We start from the raw sequence: 17,849 nt of genomic DNA, 5'->3' as shown, positions 1-17,849 counted from the left end.
AATACAGTATTTCTGTGTTTTGTTTAAATTGGAAATTGCAAGACACTAGGAATTTTTCTTAAGGCAATACTAACAGCAGAAGACTACACAATAGTTTGTGTTATTTTCTTTTTTTTTTTTTTAAAAAAAAAGAACCATATATTTATTAGTATTAAAAGAAAAGCTTACCAAGAAATCATAAGCATCCAATGGCTTAAAAAAGATTCTCAACTAAAACAAACTATTAAAAGCCATCCAAACTCTTTTCTGCTCCTACAAGAAGAAATGAAGTACCAAAGGACTGTCCACAAATACTACTGTGGATAAAAGCAGGTCAGTTACAGTGAATGTGTGACGGGGTTACACACATCAATTCAATGTTTTGCAATTATTGACTGCCACACCGTTCAGACTGTTATTTCACAGCATCTGCACACTGTTTTCTGCATGACGAACTCTTGTAAAGTAAGTTAAATTATTAAACATTATTAAACAAATTAGGTTGGACACAACCAGTAGAAATGCATGGTACCTAATCCAGATATCTTCATTAGTATTAATCCTCCTTATTAGGGGTTCTTTCCATCAGAAAAAGGTTCTATGCAATGATCAACAGCTGCTCAGAGAGAACACAATCTGATAAAATAAAGACTGTTTTAAATATCATAAATTTGACCTGCCATGACATTTTGGTAAGTTTCAGCTCCCTGTGTTTTTCCATAAACCCTTTTAATAGTGTCTTAGTACTATAAAGTGATTTGTGAATAATAATGTAATGATTTTGTGAACAATGTTTATTTTTGCATCATTTTCCATGGCTCAAAGGAAAGCAGAAGCCTAAGTGTTGTGGCTGCAAACTTTGACATCAAAGCATTTCCCTTCTTTGACTGAAGAGGTGAATCCTCCAAGAATAATGGATGAACCAAATTCAAAGGCAAAGAATTTAGTCTAACACAAGTGAATCACAACCAATTCTGTAACTGGATACCAGTTCTAAAACTTACCATTTTTATTCTTTTATCTTGTTCTGTGGGAGGTTCCTCATCTTCTGCAGCTTTAGGCTCTTCAAAATAGCCCACCAACATGCAACTAAGAATGGAAAGAAGAACAATTTTAACATAGGTTATCATTAAATTTATTCTAAAGCGCTTTCAAGAACACAGGACAGATATGAGGGAGTTTGATGCAAGTCAGGCAACTTGTTAGCAATTGATTTTTTTCCAAGAACAATGAACCTAAAGAAGCCTGAATGCATGTTCTGTGTCACCTACACCTACGTAACATTCTCAGCTGTCTTCCATGTTTTAGCTCAAATTGTGACTTTAAAATACATTTTGTGGAATCATAGAATGGTTTGAGTTGGAAGGGACCTTAAAGATCATCTAGTTCCAAATCCTTTGCCATGGGCAGGAAACCTTCCACTAGACGAGGTTGCTCAAAGCCCTATCCAATCTTGTCTTGAACACATTCAGTATTGGGGCATTCACAGCCTCTCTGGGCAACCGGTTCCAGTGACTCACCAACCTCATAGTGAAAAACTTTATCCTAATTTCTACTCTTACTCTCCCAGTTTGAACACATTACCTTTTGTCCTATCACTACAAGCTCTTGTACCAATCCCTGAGGAACACCACCAGTCACTGGTCTCCACTTCCGACAGTGAGCTGTTGACCACAATTCTTTGAGTGTGACCATCCAGCCAATTCCTTATCCACCAAGTAGTCTATTCATCAAATCCATCCCTTTCCAATTCAGACACCAGGATGTCACATGGGACAGTGTCAAATGTTTTATGGAAGTCCAGGTAAAGTCAGTTCCTGTCCCTTCAACCACCTATGCTGTACCCTCCATTGTAAAAGGCCACCCATTCTATCAGGCATGATTTGCCCTTGGGGAAGCCATGTTGGTTGCCAACAACTGCTGCCTCATTTTCCACGTTACTTAGCAGAGTCTTCAGGAGGATGTGCCCCATGATCTTGCAAGGCACAGAGGTGAGACTGACCAGCCTGCAGTTGCCTGGGTCTTCCTTTTTTTTCCCCTTTTTGGAAATGGGGGTCATGTTTCCCCTTTTCAATTAGTGGGAACTTCAGACTGCCATGATTTTTCAGATAGGATGGAAAGTAGCTTAGCAACTTCATGCTCCAATTCCCTCAAGACCTGCAGATGGATCTTGTCAAGTCCTATGGACTTGTACACCTTCAGGTTCTTTCGATGGTCTCAAACCTAGCTTTGGGTGGATCCTCTTTCTCCCAGTCCCTGCCTTTGCCTTTTACAACTTGGGCAGTGTGGTTGGAGCTTTTGCTGGTGAGATTTAATTCTATCTATCCCCAGAGATTCAACTCTATCTGGGCTTTAGCTTTCCTAAACGATCCATGGCTGCTCAGAAAGCTTCTCTGTAATCCTCCCAGGACACATGGCCCTGCTTCCACTCTCTGTAGACTCTCCTTTTGTGTTTGTTTCCAAGAGCTCCTTGTTCATCCAGTCAGGCCTCCTGGCATTCTTGCCTGCCTTCCTCTTCATTGCGATGCATTGCTCCTGGGCTTGGAGGAGGAGGTCCTTGAATACTGAACAACTTTCTTGGGCCACTCTCCCCTTCAGGGCTTTACCCCATGGTACTCTAACAAGCAGATCCCTGAAGAAAGATCTCTGCTCTCCTCAAGTCCAGGGTGGTGAGCTTACTGCAATTCCTCCTTGTTGCCTATTTCAGCATATAGAAAACAGACTATGTGGGCTTAAAAAAAACTTAAGATAGAAAACCCAATGTTCGTAACTAGAATTTCCCAGACTTTCCAAGGAAGTGCTTTGTATCCTATCAACACAAAAATCAAAGTGGTACATATGCAAAACGAGCAAAGATTTCTCATTGCATTCATGTTTTCCTGTGTGACCTTCAACAAGAGGACCTGCAAACTAATACGGTCACTACTATTGTTTCTCAACAGTAATATCTGTAAGACACTGGACAATGATGTTTTAGGTGGACAGAAGTGAGTTGGCTCCTAGTGTCATTTATTTAAAGAGCTGTTTTTTCTCTGCAGATAAAACAAAACTTAAGCTTCTCATTTTTTTGTTTTGTACCACTTCAACTGATAGGTAACAACAGACGTAACAGGCAGTCACATTTTAACTATTATTTTTGTGGTAAGAATAAACCCAGAAAATATGAAAAAAAAGAGCTAGTTTCTGTCTCTTGAAACAGTCTGAAGGGACTTTATAAAGACATTTGTGCAAGCTTTCCTATAATAAACATGCTTTCCTTCCACTTCACATTCTCTCTATTGAATGAATACACAAATATACCGGAACTTTTTTTCTAAAAAATACGGTTTAATAACCAAAAGGATTTAAAAAGCACTCAAGTGAAGACTTGCCCCCATGTATTAGGTATGTTTCATGGCAGGAAGAACACATAATCCACATATCCCAAAGCATCAAGACAGATGCACATTATTGCTCATTTTCAGCCCTGTACTACTGTGCATTTTTAATTGCTCCATTCCACCAGCAGGTGAAAAGTTTCTGCACATAAGTTGAATAACTTGTTTTAAAGTTACTAAAATGGAAAAAGTTGTTTAGCTTCAGAAAGCTGTTAGCTTCAGGAATTGCAGTTAATTAGAAGAGCTTTAGCTGAAAATAAAACCACTGAACAGAACCAGCTCTGTTCTAGCCCAAACCAGGACACAGATAATGTCAACACGTGTAACACAAGTACCAGAGAATCTTTCAAACCATCCATTCAGTATCTGTCAACAAAAGCATGTCCCTGGTTCAGTGTGCCTGTATGTTATAAGGCAAGACAATGTCTAGGTTTGGAAAAGTACACCGAAAAGTTCTACAACCCTTTAAGCTTAAAAGATGAAATGAACCAGGACAATTTTGATTTATTTCTCTCTGAGAACTCTTTTCAAGAACTGCTGGCAAAGCAACACCTTTAGTAATAGAAGGGACTCTGTAGCAATGTCTCCAATAGTACATAGGTCAACAGTCCAATGCTAAAGCAATTTCCACACTTTGGAATTACATATTCTATACTAAGAGTTAGGCGAAAAAAAAAAACAAACACAAATTACTCTGCAAGCAGTTCTTTGGTATAGTTCAGGCTCAGGATGAGCATGCACAGCACACGCTTGTGTGCATACCACCTGTTTTAAGAGGAGAAAAACTTTAACAGTGTGCATGCAGGCTCTTCCATGCCAGCTAGCTTCAGTGCCAGCAAACATCCCCTCAGGCAATTAATTAGTCCAGATACAGCCTGTTCCACCACCAGGTAATTATCTGAAGGCTAGAAAATGTTTGATTCTTAGTAAAATATGTTATTAGAATATAGTGTCTGTAAGGATGTCTGTCGAGCACCTGCTTTTAATATCTTATGATTCTCCATCATTCTAAAACTAGGTAATCATTACAGAGAAAAATCCCAACATCAAGATCTCAGTCCAAAATTGTTATTAGTCAGCGTTTTTTAACTTTTCCAGCTTTGATGGAATACCACCAGTACCCTGAGAGTCAGCAGCAGATGAATGAGTGTGGTGCTGGGTGGCAGTGCACCCCGAGCAACCTTGAAACTACTTTCCTGCCAACACAAACTCTTGCTCCTGGCTCTAGAAACTGTCTTGAGCTACACCTTGTAGCAGCAGGTGTGTCAAGTGAAAAAACAGAACAGGGAAAACTGTCCTTCTAGGAGAGGTTTTCAAGTTCTCCAGGTCATAAAATATTGTATGCTAGGCCCACTCAATGAGGCTGAAGCATTTAGGAAAAGATCTTGGTTAAAACCCAGATGTCACACTCAAAGAAATCCTATCGACATAAAAGCTTGTGGGACTGCAATTTTAGATAAAATAGTCAAGTGAATTAACAGCAAAAGCATATGAACATTTAACGACATTATTTAGTATATAACTTACTGAACATCACAAAATTTTACTGACTGCCATTTTAAGTCCTCCCTCCCCTCAATACATTTATTTTTTTTAAGACCAAAGATTTCCTTATTGAAATACTAACTCTTTAGAAAACAGAACCCTTACAAGTATGTCTTAACAGTGTAGTAGATCTTCCCAATCAAAACACTGCCTATAAAACAGTACTGCTACTGTTAAAACCACTAAAACTATTTAGATTTTTCCACTTACTCTTTGCATCTTCCTGTTTCATTATCTTCAGTCATAACATCATGGAGCACTTCCACCGCAATGTTAATGATACCACAAAATTTATCCTGGATAGTACTGGAAAAGAATAAAATTTATCTTAGGCAACACTGTAAAAGAACAGGAAAGTGACTTAGCTAAAGGAACTAAACAGGAAATGTGCTCAGTAGCTGTAGAGTACATTTACTGAGCAGTATTTTCATGGCTCATTGCTTTGCTAAGCATGCTCTCAAGCAGCTAATTCAGTAGTTTTTCTTAAATTACATAGAGGCTTCAAAAATATGCAAGAAACATTATTTGTAAATAGAATAAAGCTTCACATACCACTTCAAAAACCTAGAAATAAGTGCAAATGTAATAAAAGAAAAAAGACATTAGCACAGGACTCAGGAACTGAGTGGGGATGTCATTTACACATTTTCTTCTAGTACTATTCAATGCTGAATCTACACACAAACCCTCAAGCAAAGGGCAGCTTGTAAAGATGGCACACTCCTTTGCTGTATTCTCTGTCCAGCCTTATTTCTTCTTCCTCCTAGGCAGCTGAATGAGTCTCCATAGAGGGAGAAAAATATCTGTACCCAGTTCTGCATGAACAACTCTTCCCTGACTATAAAGAGAAAGGTAGGGTGAGATTCCTCTGCTTAAGCACAGGCACTCCTATCATTTGGAACGCTAGGCTGTTTAAAACAACTGCAAGGTGGTGGTAGCTGTCACTCAGCTCTAATAGAGATAAGCACCCTTCCCCAGAATGAGCTGAAAGGCTGAGTGGGTACCCACACAACATTCCAAATAACACTAAACAATTACGTTTAGACACCTTCCCCTGCCATGAATATTGATGTGCCTTGTAGGGCAGGGAAACAGAAATATGATCTTCCCATGATGAATGAAGTAGGAGCCACCAGCTCCTAGTTAACTGAAAGCATCTGTGGTTTCTGTTTCTGCTGAATTTCCTGCTACTGCAGGTCTACTGCCAGAGATGCTCTACTGGAGGACTTTGGTGCATGGAATCCTGCTCTGTGAACTACAGAAGAGGGAAGACATACTACAAGTAGCAAGATTCTCATCTTGGGAAGACTGCAAAGGTTCCAGCTACAAGCACCAAAGAAAGAGAAATGGCGTAACTGGTGATGGTGAACTACAACCCTCTTCCTGGACATGCCACCAACTGGAGCATTTTATTACTCCCTGTTCGGAATTTCAGGCTTCATTTTCCCCCAGAGATGATGTGCTGTCTACTAGGCAGAAGTAGACATTCCATTTTTGTTTAAAGGTACTGAATATTAAGTTCATATATTGTAGTTTGATCCTTTATATTTTAATGTAGACAAATATATTTCTTAATATTATTTCATTTCCTTTCATCTGGATAAAACCTGAATAACTGGATAAAACGTAGCTCCTCGTATATTAGTTACTGCATTTGAAAAATTCTTGTCAAACATACAACAATATTTTATGTATACAATAGACTATATAGGAATGGATGCTTTGGAAAAAATACATATCAAGCTAGAATACTAGAGCATATAAAAAATCTCTTTTAAATCTGTTTTGGTAAGATTATGATTTAACTCATGATAATTTCCAAAGGATTATTTTTGTTCCCTTTTTCATTCAGCTACTGTTGAGTGACAGGACCTTAACTGTATTTTGTACAATGAAACTTGAAACTCTTAAATTCCACAAAATTAAAACTGACTTAACTTCCATTCAGTTTGGCTTATTCTCTTTATTATTGTCAAACATGTGTTTTGAAAGAGGCTTTGTTCCTCACCAGAAAGCTTTCCCATCTCATTCAGAGCAGCAAAGCATTACCTGCTGTGAGACTTTTCATTAAAGCTATTTTGCCTTGTGTTTCAAAAAAAAAAAAAGGTACATCTCTATGAAAATGCCATTAATGTGGTTAATATTTTCCAACAGGAGAAAGGAAACAGCTGTCCTCAGGTTCACATTAATAGAGGACCGGGGCATACAGCCAAGAAACAAATGTGAACATTTTGCACCCTGGAGAAGCAAACTATGCCCTGTACGTATACACTCCTTAATTAATAATACAGGCTGCTATCCACTATCTGGTAGTTACATTCCTTCCTTCAAAGCTTCATGAAGAATGCCAGACTGCCACAGAAATTTTATATTGGGAGGGAAGAGAAAAATGTTTGACCCAAGGAAAGTAAAGCCTTTTCATCAGCTGGGGGGCCAAGTATGGTCAATCTATGCAAGCAGTTTAGTTAATCAACATGTAAATAAATACTGTAGACACAGTGCTCATTAGACTTTAGATATTTTTTCTAAGCTTACATATTGTTAGGAGGAGCATACAGGCTGGCCCATTTCAGCAACCTGTGTTTCCAAGGACCTTCTGGAAGAAATTCATGACAGTGGTTGAAGATCCACAACACTGTTAAATATTATACTTCCTTCCTTAGTGAAAGAGAAAAATAACTTTTTTTTTTTCAAGGAAAGCAAAGCTAGATAATGTAGAAGACCTTTAGAAATGAGGTGACTGTTGTCTGCAGCTTTCAGTAAAGACAATACCCTCCTCTTTTGTCCCCTTCTTTTTCCCTTTAAATGGAACATGAAATTTCTTCCTAGCAATGACTGACTGATATGTGTACCAATTATGGAACCATTAAACAATGAAACTATTTTTAGAATACAAGACACAAGCCAATGAAAAATAAAGACAGCATAGGCTTATTGTGCTTTGAAAAAAGAAGCCTCAGTTAAAGTTCAGTGGCAATATAAAATGCATCAGGTCTTATTTTCACAGACAAGGAAGTCACACCAACCAATGGAATACCTTTTTGAAGAGACTAAAATTAGCCTGCTTCCTTCTAGAAATACACTAGAATGTTGTATGAGTAGATTCAGAAAAGACAGGCACACTGTACTTAGAAGAACCTTCAAAACAGAAAGTTAATCCTGTCCATACTAAAATTTTACTCTGGAAGGGAGGTACCAGTTAAGCTCTTCTACCCTTCAACTGCATAAAGTTCACATCAGCAATGGAATAAACAACATCATCAAGTTATAACTGTTTTATAACTACCCAGCTTCCCTAAGCTACCAGGACAAAATCTCATCTGGCATGCAGCAAAAATTATCAGAAGATAATTAAAGGATAAATTCTATATACTTGCTAGGATCTAAACCACTCCAGAAAACAATTTCAAAGACACAGTTAAAACATTAACATTATTTTTTGCAACAGAATCTTTTATGCAGTCTGCAAATAAATTTCACCTTGCCTGTAATGAAAACAAAATGTAGCAAACATTTAGGGCAGCTTCTAAACGAATAATCTTAAACGTTTTACTTCAATGTTTGCATAATTTGTTAGATAAAAGATTAAAAGTTTTGCAACTGAAAAAACAGACATCTGTTCTGAAAAAAATATTTTTTATTCTATCATTTCTAATACACTCACCTGTCTAGTCAACAATTCTATTATGCTGAACTTTTATGCAAAAATTTGGAATTTGGATTTCAGTTACATATATAGCCACTGTAAATAAAGCTTTATTGTCAGCTTAATAAAACTTATATAATAATACATTTTGTGGGTACTTAAAATGATCCCCATGCATACTGTGCATCCTCCTCAGCCTACCAGAACAGAATGAAAAATTCTGCATACGAAAACATACTTTTTTAGAGGTTAAAAGGAAGACAAGAAAGTACATTTTGTCTTTCTGCATTCACCAGGATGAAGAAGTAAACATCAAAAAAAAAGAAAACTTAATTTCATATATTTACTAGTGTACATTAGATTTGAGAAAGATTAAGTAAATTTTTATTCTTATCTCATTAGTTGAGGAAGTAGGTGAAATAGAAAAAAACAGATTACTTTGTGCATACTCTGAGCAATGTGATTGTTGCACACACACCCCCCACCTCAGGAGCTGCACAGTGGTGAAACCATAACTTAGCAGCTAACGCATTTCCAGGGGAGCCCTATGGCTGACCATAAACTTGATGACCTTGAAGTGCATTTCGCTTCATGACAGCAGACCCACCTAAGTCTTCTAATGTACTTTCTAATTATTCTAACAGTCAGACATACGAACCTTGTGTGTACATGAAAGGATGTGTTTCCTAATGTGAACGTTTAAATATAAAACCTACTAACTGCAAAAGAAGGCAAAACCTGCATCATGAATCTTTCAATTCCTTGTTGGTCTAACCCAAATTGTGGGGAATCTGGACATGAGAGGATTACTCCACTGCAAATTATTGCTTCCAACTGCTCCAACTCTTTGCTTGCACAAAGAGCTCCAGCAGCAACGGCTTCCTTTCACGTTCCATCACTACATATGGTGAGGCTAGTAGTACCTGGCAAGCAACTCCTACAGCAGCTTGTCAGTGGGAAGGACACACCTTCACAGGAAGCCTCTCATGCTGTTCTGTAGAGAGCAGCTGTGGAAATCAAGAGCCTAAACCCACAGAGCTGTCCCCATCAGATGTCTTTGAGAACTAGGTTTGTTCAGTCTCAGTTTTTGCCTACTCCAAGAACTCCTCTAACAAATGCACAGCAACATTTCTAACGTGGTAGTTAACTAGATTCCACTGAATTTTAAGTCCATTACTTCTGAAGACAGACATGTAAAACTGGAAATTTAGAATACAGCACAAACTGCAGAACCTACTATTGTGCATTCACTGTAGTATTGTGTAGCTGTTATTGAATGAAAATAAATTTTAAAAACTTATCATGAGGAGTTGCACAGAAGAGGCAGAAAGTAACAAAAATGGGTTAAAGAGACCATAATGGATCAGTCATGCAAAAAAAAAAAAATTAAGCATGAATTAGAGTCAATGTTTTCCCTCCCTGAAAATATTTAACATCTGATCTCCTAGTAAATAACTATAAAAAATAGTTACTACTCAATCAATCCAAAATAGTTTTAAGCTTTTGCCCAAGCAGCTGAAGTAAGTGTTCCATAAGGTAGAAGTATTTTATCTACTATACAGTAAATTACAGTAAAATATAGTAATGCAGTATTAGGATATACTAAATTGATATTTCATTACATTCAACAGACACACACAGCAAGCAGCTACAGAGGCCACACTTGCACATTCACATCCACACAGTACAGCTGAGGTCTATATATGTCCTAGCAGTGGATTACATGCATCATTCCTGGAAGTTGACTGAAAGGGGGCACACAAGACAACAGGGAGCAGCATAAACAGCCATGCACATGAGTTACACCAGCAGAAAGCAGGCAGGCTAGAACAAGAACCACAAGGGCACTTCAGGTTCATCTGGAGAATGCCTTGGTCTCCAGGATGTATCCTGGAATAGCAAAATACATCTACGTAATTGAAATTGACCCCCATGGAGGACAGACTATCAACACATTGTTCTGTATTTTTTAACTTGAGCAAAACAATCAAACTGTAAATTGTGTTGCTTATAAACTCAGTGGGTGAAGTCTCTAGGACCACAGGCAAAAAAAAAAGGTAAAACAAACTATACAGAAAGATATGCAACTTTTGAATATGAAGCCTAAAATTAGGTGTATACTGACAAAATGGACTTTGACCTGATACTTCGAACTATACACCACCAGATATTTAAATATCTTCAGCAATTAATCTAGAAGTACATAAAGTGCAGCACATTTCGTCAGTTTGTACACCATCTCTAGCCAAAAATTACCCCAAAATTCTACTGTATAGATGACAAAATATCATTTATTAACAATAATTAACCAGCTCCTTAGACATAATAAATTTGGTAAATTTTTCAATCCAATAGAAAGTTAGTCTCCCTAATGACTCTGGTTTCCAGTATTACCACAAAATGATATAGATACACACTAACAAAAAATTCACTTTAATATATTCATTATACAGACTGAATATACAACTTTGCATATTAAAATGTCATAGATACGAATGAAATTTCTATTGTTTTAATTTTTTCTTTTCCTCTAGAGTTTGAACGTGCTAGATATAAATTCCCCCACTGTGAAGATTAACAGAGGCAGAATAGAAACCGCAATACAACGAATAAATGAAGCACTGCCTTTTTTTTTTTCCTCATTCTCCCAGATTTCTTTGCTTCATGACCCTGCTAAACTGACGTGTTATTTTCTTCAAGAATCAAGTTAACTATGGAGTTTCTATAGAAACTCATACTATTAAGTACTGCAAACGAAAAAAGTACTTTATGCCGCATGTATACTTGAATTATAGGTGACAGATAATATACTTATCCATGGTATATAGGGACTGGATAATACACCCATCCATGTCAGGTTTTAGTGATATCTAATTAAAAAAAAAATCAATACACTACAAAATATTCAGGAAGCAAATGATGATGCAGAACCCCACTGACACCATTTTCGACAACTCTATTAACCAGATAATTTTAACTCAAAGTTATTTTAGAAAAATGTGTTCTTGATTTCCTGGAATTTCAGATCACAATGAAATTAACATCAAATCAGATAAGATAAATCACAATGATGAATGTTCAAACAATATGACCTGTGCCTGATTTTCAGATGCTGTTCGTTTGAGTAGCCTAATTTGGTCCAGTTCTGAATGCCCCATTGAATTCTCAGTTAGAGATGGCACTGGGTCAGTTATGTTGTATCTTCCAGGCTGATAAACCCCATAATATTCTATTCTCTTTTCCCCTGAGTTCTCCAGTGCCTTTACTTTCTGCTTAAACTGAATAATTTTACAGGTTAAGAACAGGATCACAGCACAAGCCAGAATGAAAAAGGCTAGTAAAATGTCAAAAGCCTGATTCAGCTTTTCAACTTCTTGTGCACAAAGTAAGGACGTTTTTAATGATACAGGAGGAGCATCTGTTGGAAACAGAGCTGCCTCTTCTACAGTTCTGTTTGCAGGTATAGTCTGTGCTGGTATTTGCACCGGCAGTGTTGACAGTGCTGTAGGTGCCTGCGATGGGATGTCAGCAACGTTTTCTCCATAGGGCAAGGGGTTGACAGATGCTGCTGTAGTTTCTTCCCAGAAAGCAACATAGTTAGTTTCTGCACTGAGGAACTGTTCAAAGGCGTTGTGCCTCCTTCCCTTATGCCAGGCCACCAGCAGAGTGGCTGCACTGTGATGGACACCCACAGATCCTGGAGTCCAGGCTGTTTCTGGGCTGGCAGTAGGGCTACTGCAGTTGGCAAACCGACTCCACTTAATGTAATGCAAAGGTCTACCACGCATACTCGGGGGATTCTGACAGTGGATTTTTACAGAAACAGGAGACGATGCTAGCCAAGTAAGTAACCCAAGCATTTTGCAGCTGCAGTTCCAAGGATTATAATTTACCTGTAGCTGAGTTAAAGATGCTAATGGCTTGAACACCTCAGGCTGTAACTCTGTAATGTTATTAAATGCTAAACTGAGTATTTTAAGCGACTGTCCCATTTTTTCAAAGCTACCATCACCAATACTGGTTATTTTATTCCTGTCTAGCTGCAGATACATCAAATTGTTCAATAAAGTAAAAGTGCTGGAATTTATATTTTCTAAATTGTTATAACTTAAGATTAACTGGCTAAGGTTGTTTAATCCAAAAAAACCATTTAGAGCAATACATTTCAGGTTCATGTTTTTTAAAGACAGATACCTAAGCTTGTTAAGTCCTTTAAATGCAAAAGGATGTATTGATCCAATGGGATTGTGAGATAAAGAAAGTCTTTGAAGATTCTTGAGCTTTCCAATAGCATTTGATGGCACAAGTGTTAAGTTGTTACCTTCAAGGAACAAATATGCAAGGTTTTCAAGATCATGAAATGCTAAATCTGATATCCGTGAAATCTTATTATGGGCTAGGTTAAGTGTTTGGAGATTTATCATTCCCAAGAAAGTCCCACTTCCAAGGACACTGAGACGATTTTTTTGAAGTGTTAAATATCTAACAGAAATGAGATCAGTAAATAATCCTCTGGGAACAAAAGCTATTTGATTATTCTGAAGGTATAAACAATGAAGATTGGAAAGACCTTCAAAGACTCCTGGATCCAGGCGTTTAATATTATTGTTATTTAGATGCAAGTAGCAGAGTCTGGGGAGTTCCACAAAAGCTTTTGCGTGTACATATGAAATACTGCAGTTATCCATGTAGAGTGCAGCAAGCTTCTGAAGGCCTCTTAGTTCATGTGGAGTGACATGCGATACATTATTTCCACTGAGGTACACAAGAACTGTCGTTTTTGGAAAGTTCCTCGGGATGCTTGAAAACCCTAAATTACGACAGCTAACTTGCCTCCCTGTGCAAACTTGGCAAGGAGCTGGACAGCCAAAAGCCTCCTTCTGGAGCAGCAACAAAAGAGAACAATTAAGGATATACAGGAGTGCTCCCATGCAGGGTGGAGAACTTTGCAGACCACACATATCCCTGTCTTTGGCCGTCTCACTCATCTCTGACTTCACTAGTAGAGATAAAAAGAAGTTTATAAATATTAATTTGAAAGTTTAAAGTTTCTATATAGACAGTCTTTAAAATACAAGTATTGCTTTCAAGATTGGTATTCTATACATTCTCCTTTCATGTCAAATAAGCAGATAAAACTTATTAAGCATGTCTGAACTACACTGAAAAGATTTTCGAAGTAAATGAACAATGTAACATATGTGTTGCCAAACTAACCAGAAAATACATGCAGCATAAAAGCAACTAATCCGACAGTAACAGCTTCTAGTAAACTCAAAATACTGCTTCTTAACGTTTTTTTCAGTTAAGAAAGACTACAAAATGTTTCCACAGCATTCAAGTAGAAATGCCAACTGGAAACAAGCTTCCTTTCACTGACAACTCATTTGTAATTTAAATTTTACTTTTATAAAGCTGAGTTACATTCAAAATAAATAAAATCAATTCCTTACCCCAAATCTGAAGTTCATTATTTCTGTAATTTTGCCGTTTTCCAGTTCATTGGGCTACATTACAAGCTGCCCAATACTCATCTGTGAAACCTTTGGAAAGGCAGTACTGCCGTGTACTAGAGTGCTCACATTTTGACCCAGGATTTGCAACTGCTCAGTCAGGAAACTAAAAAAATAAGTGGTTAAAGTCAGGTTGCCATGGATACAGGAAACCCTGGGACAGGAAGCCATTTTATCTGTGCTTCAGAAGTATTGTTGGAAAGGAAATCTCAATGATTTGTTTCTAGAAAAGCAAGAACTATCTTACTATGTAACTGTTGTTCTTCTCATTTGTTTAAACTACTGTTTTTGACTAGGAGAGCTCAAAAGAGTTTTATCTAAGTTAGGTATAACTTCCATAATAAAGCATATCTACTCGTAACAGCTCTCTTGCCTTATCTGTAAATCCTTTATCTTTCAGCTGGAATCTGAAACATTTTGTTGAATCAATAGTAAGGCTTAGGCTGTTCTCTCTGTCTGCAGAGACAAACTGCTGCCACCACACACAGACACACACACTCCAGGAGCCCAGCAGAGAGGGAGAATGCAGAGGTCTGGGTGGCAGAGCCCCAGTGCCTCCTGCACTCCAGGAAGGCACATCCTGTGAGGGGATGTGCCCTGGCAGAGAAGCCCAGGAAGTCTTAGAGATTAGAACTGCATGATAAGCTGCAAAACTGCTGTGTATTTGTTGTATTTCAGACTGGATCCAGGCACTTTAGGCCGCTTTTTTCCAAGCCCATTTATCTACAGAGGACTATATATATATTCTGACAGCCACGCCTTTAGTCCACAGCTTTCATTTCCTGCAGTGTCCCTTGTGCAGATAAACACTTGGTGCAAACATGTGCTATAAATATACCCCTTTCTTAACTACCGGAGATTACATCCTCAGTTTACTCATCACAGGGACTAAATACCTGCACAGTTCAGTCACATCAAAGAGGAAAAGGGGAAACAACAAAATGAGATGGTAAATTAGAGATGAAGCCTACAAATAGCAAAGTTAACTATAAAATAACGGTTTACACTGTATCAGGACCTTCTGCTCAGCAAAACAAAGATGACAAAGCCAATCAATAGCTATAGTTAAGGAAGAGACACTACAGTAGGACAATCAAGTCACTTTGGCCACAACACACTCACCCAGGAGGCATGCATTCACATAAGGAGTGAAATACCACCCAAATATCTTTGTCTATAATAATCCAAGCAGAAATGCATGAACCACATAAGGAAAGGAAACACAATAACAACAATATGTTTTTGAAGATGCATTCTTCTTAATTCTGCCAAAAGAAACATTTTTGAAGTTTTCAAAAAAATGTTTTTGACCATATGTAACTGGCTTTTTTATGTTTGAGGTTTGTGAAGCATTCAGAATTAAGATAAACATTGCTTCAATTTTTCAACTAGAGTTAGCCAAAACTACCTGTAGTTGGGATGGAGGGAAAAGTTTTAAAAACAAAAAAAAGGACCAAAATTGACCACCTCCAATTCCACCAGAGTCAACACCTCTTACAACATCTAGTCTAAAGAAAGAAATCAGCAGGACCAGTGGAATTGGTCCATGTGTCACTTTAGACAAAGCCAGTAATTAGTTACGACTCAGAATTTGAACTGCATTCGATTCTTTTTCTTCTGAGAACATTAAACCAATATGAAAACAAGATGTTCTTTAGATTTAACTACTTATTTCACATTCTAATTTTTCACAATATTTAACATACTTGTTTATACATAGGAAAGCAAAATAAAATAGCATGTCACTTCCTTGAAGGGAAAACACTGTAGTTTTGAACAGCTCCCAAGATGATTAGGGAAGTATCCCAGACATGGGCGAGGGAATACTAAGAGTAATTGAAAAAGATTATCCAAGTCAAAGAGTCAGGTGAGTGGGGAAAAAAACAGATCAGCCAAAAGTGAAAAATTATTTCAAACAAGAAAATATGTCCTACTTCATTACCTACAGCCTATTTATGCTGATATTTACTTGAGTAAAGAGATAATTGAAAAGTCTTTCTTCCAAGACATCCTCTATATGTAGCAACCCTATAGGGCTAAAGAGCGATGTTCCAATCTAAAAAAAGGTTTAAAAGATAAAAGTTAATAGCTCTCCCTTCTCACCAAATGCTAGAACTCACATATTTAGGAAGACTGAAGGAACTGCTGAAGTTCTGTTGGCTAACAGCATGGAAACAGCCAGATAAATGAAAGCTGGTGCCCAGTAAGGTATCTTACCAATATTAATAAAAAATCTGCTCTAACTCCAGCTGCCACTGTGGTTCTGAGCATATTAATGACGTCTCTGATTCTCATATCCCACGTAAAAAATGAGGAACACAAATCTTAATCCAGGTCATGGTTCCTTGCACTAGGAAATCTGCAGAAAGTCCTGTCTTGCACTTTGTAAATATAGCACCCAGAGGCCTGCAGATCCAATCAGATTGTAATTTCCAGGTATTGCTTCATTAACAGTACACTCTTTGCAAGTATCTGAAAGCACTATCTATGAAGAACGAGAGGCAAAATAAAATGCCACACGCAGATACTATTTTGGAGAAAACCATAAAAAAGACTGAGATACACATATAACTTGGATGAGCATTTCTCAAAATGGCTTTTTGTTAAACAAAATTCACTACTAGTTGAATACTGTAAGGAAAACACTTAAACAGGAAGACCACACACACTTATTTCAAGCAAGCTTGGGTGGCTCTGATAGTGATATATTTTATTCACTACTAATTTTGTTCTCCAGTGAGAGAAATACCAGGTTTATATCTGAATACAGCTTCACATGGAAAAAGACAAAATGAATTTTGAATCCTGAAAGTGAATTTTATCTTAATATGCTAACATTGATGAAGTTACTAATGTCACTGCTTTTTGACATAGTAAAATCTAATTCAACAATAACTACTTGCCCATACAAGTGTGAAGCATAAGCAAGAGCAATTTGTCAAACTGTGCATAAAATGACAGGTCAGAGTAATTCAAAGAACACACAAGCACTGCCGCCAGTGCAGCCTTTCCAAATCACCTCTATCTTCTCACTGATCCATATTAGATTAACGTCATTATAATTTAGCTTGTAAATATTAGCTAGTGTAAAATATTCATTTAACTCCAATTTATTTATAGCAAAAAAACAAGCAGCAAGTTCAAAAACAGGTTCTAAAGTTACCCAACTTTAAATTGAACGAAATCAAATTTTTGAAGAGGGATTTAATTCTAATACTCACTATAACATCATGTCAAAGCTCACAAAACACATGAAAACCAATTTTTAGCACTGTAATTATTATGAGCTCATAAGAGTGAAACTATCTGTTGACCTACCACTGTGTACTTAGCAAGGAAATTCTCTTGCAGGCCTTCTTACCTTCTACTTTTATTCTGCACAGGTAGACTATGATACAGCGCTTTCTGCCCACATCATTCTCCATGTATGATCACAAGTCAAAGTAATTCAGCTAGTGACCTACAACTTGGGTGGCATTTAATCTCATTACTCAAATCACTCTCATTAAACACAAACATTTAAACTCATTTCACCTGCCTCCCATACAGTAACACCTGCTGTGGACACTTTATTAATGCTAACTTATCAGACCTCAAAATATTTACTTTTCTCATTATCATCTAAGACTATCTCAAAATCGCTTCCTATCTCAAATATTGCAGATTCCTTCTAATGCTTCATATTCCTGCCTAAGTAAAAATCATGAGTGCTGCTTCAGTTACTGAATATTTCTCTGTTCCACAGGGATTATTAAGAGTATTTCCAGACGTACATAGGTACAAGAAGGG

The 17,849-nt window shown here is 37.3% G+C and overlaps 2 protein-coding genes across 2 annotated transcripts in view; both read right to left on the bottom strand.

Annotated features, from left to right (window-relative positions):
* Positions 1–17,849, bottom strand: part of IPO11 (importin 11) — a gene marked incomplete at its 5' end in the record, with an annotated part of 61,818 nt that overhangs the window by 5,759 nt on the left and 38,210 nt on the right. Inside the window, 2 exons of the mRNA XM_008936435.1 lie at positions 984–1,068; positions 5,112–5,207. Of these exons, the coding sequence (XP_008934683.1) occupies positions 984–1,068; positions 5,112–5,207 (181 nt within the window). The remainder of the gene's footprint in view (positions 1–983; positions 1,069–5,111; positions 5,208–17,849) is intronic.
* Positions 11,610–13,535, bottom strand: LRRC70 (leucine rich repeat containing 70). Its single transcript, XM_008936434.1, has one exon. It carries the CDS (start codon positions 13,533–13,535, stop codon positions 11,610–11,612), a length of 1,926 nt encoding a protein of 641 aa, XP_008934682.1.

The sequence above is a fragment of the Merops nubicus genome, unplaced genomic scaffold (assembly GCF_000691845.1).
Source record: "Merops nubicus isolate BGI_N331 unplaced genomic scaffold, ASM69184v1 scaffold1343, whole genome shotgun sequence".
In the NCBI taxonomy this organism is placed as follows: domain Eukaryota; kingdom Metazoa; phylum Chordata; class Aves; order Coraciiformes; family Meropidae; genus Merops; species Merops nubicus.
This window is presented reverse-complemented; position numbering and strand designations above follow the sequence as displayed.

Excerpts from the sequence above, each read along its gene's own strand:
- LRRC70 (XM_008936434.1), bottom strand. The coding sequence starts at position 13,535 with ATGAGTGAGACGGCCAAAGACAGGGATATGTGTGGTCTGCAAAGTTCT.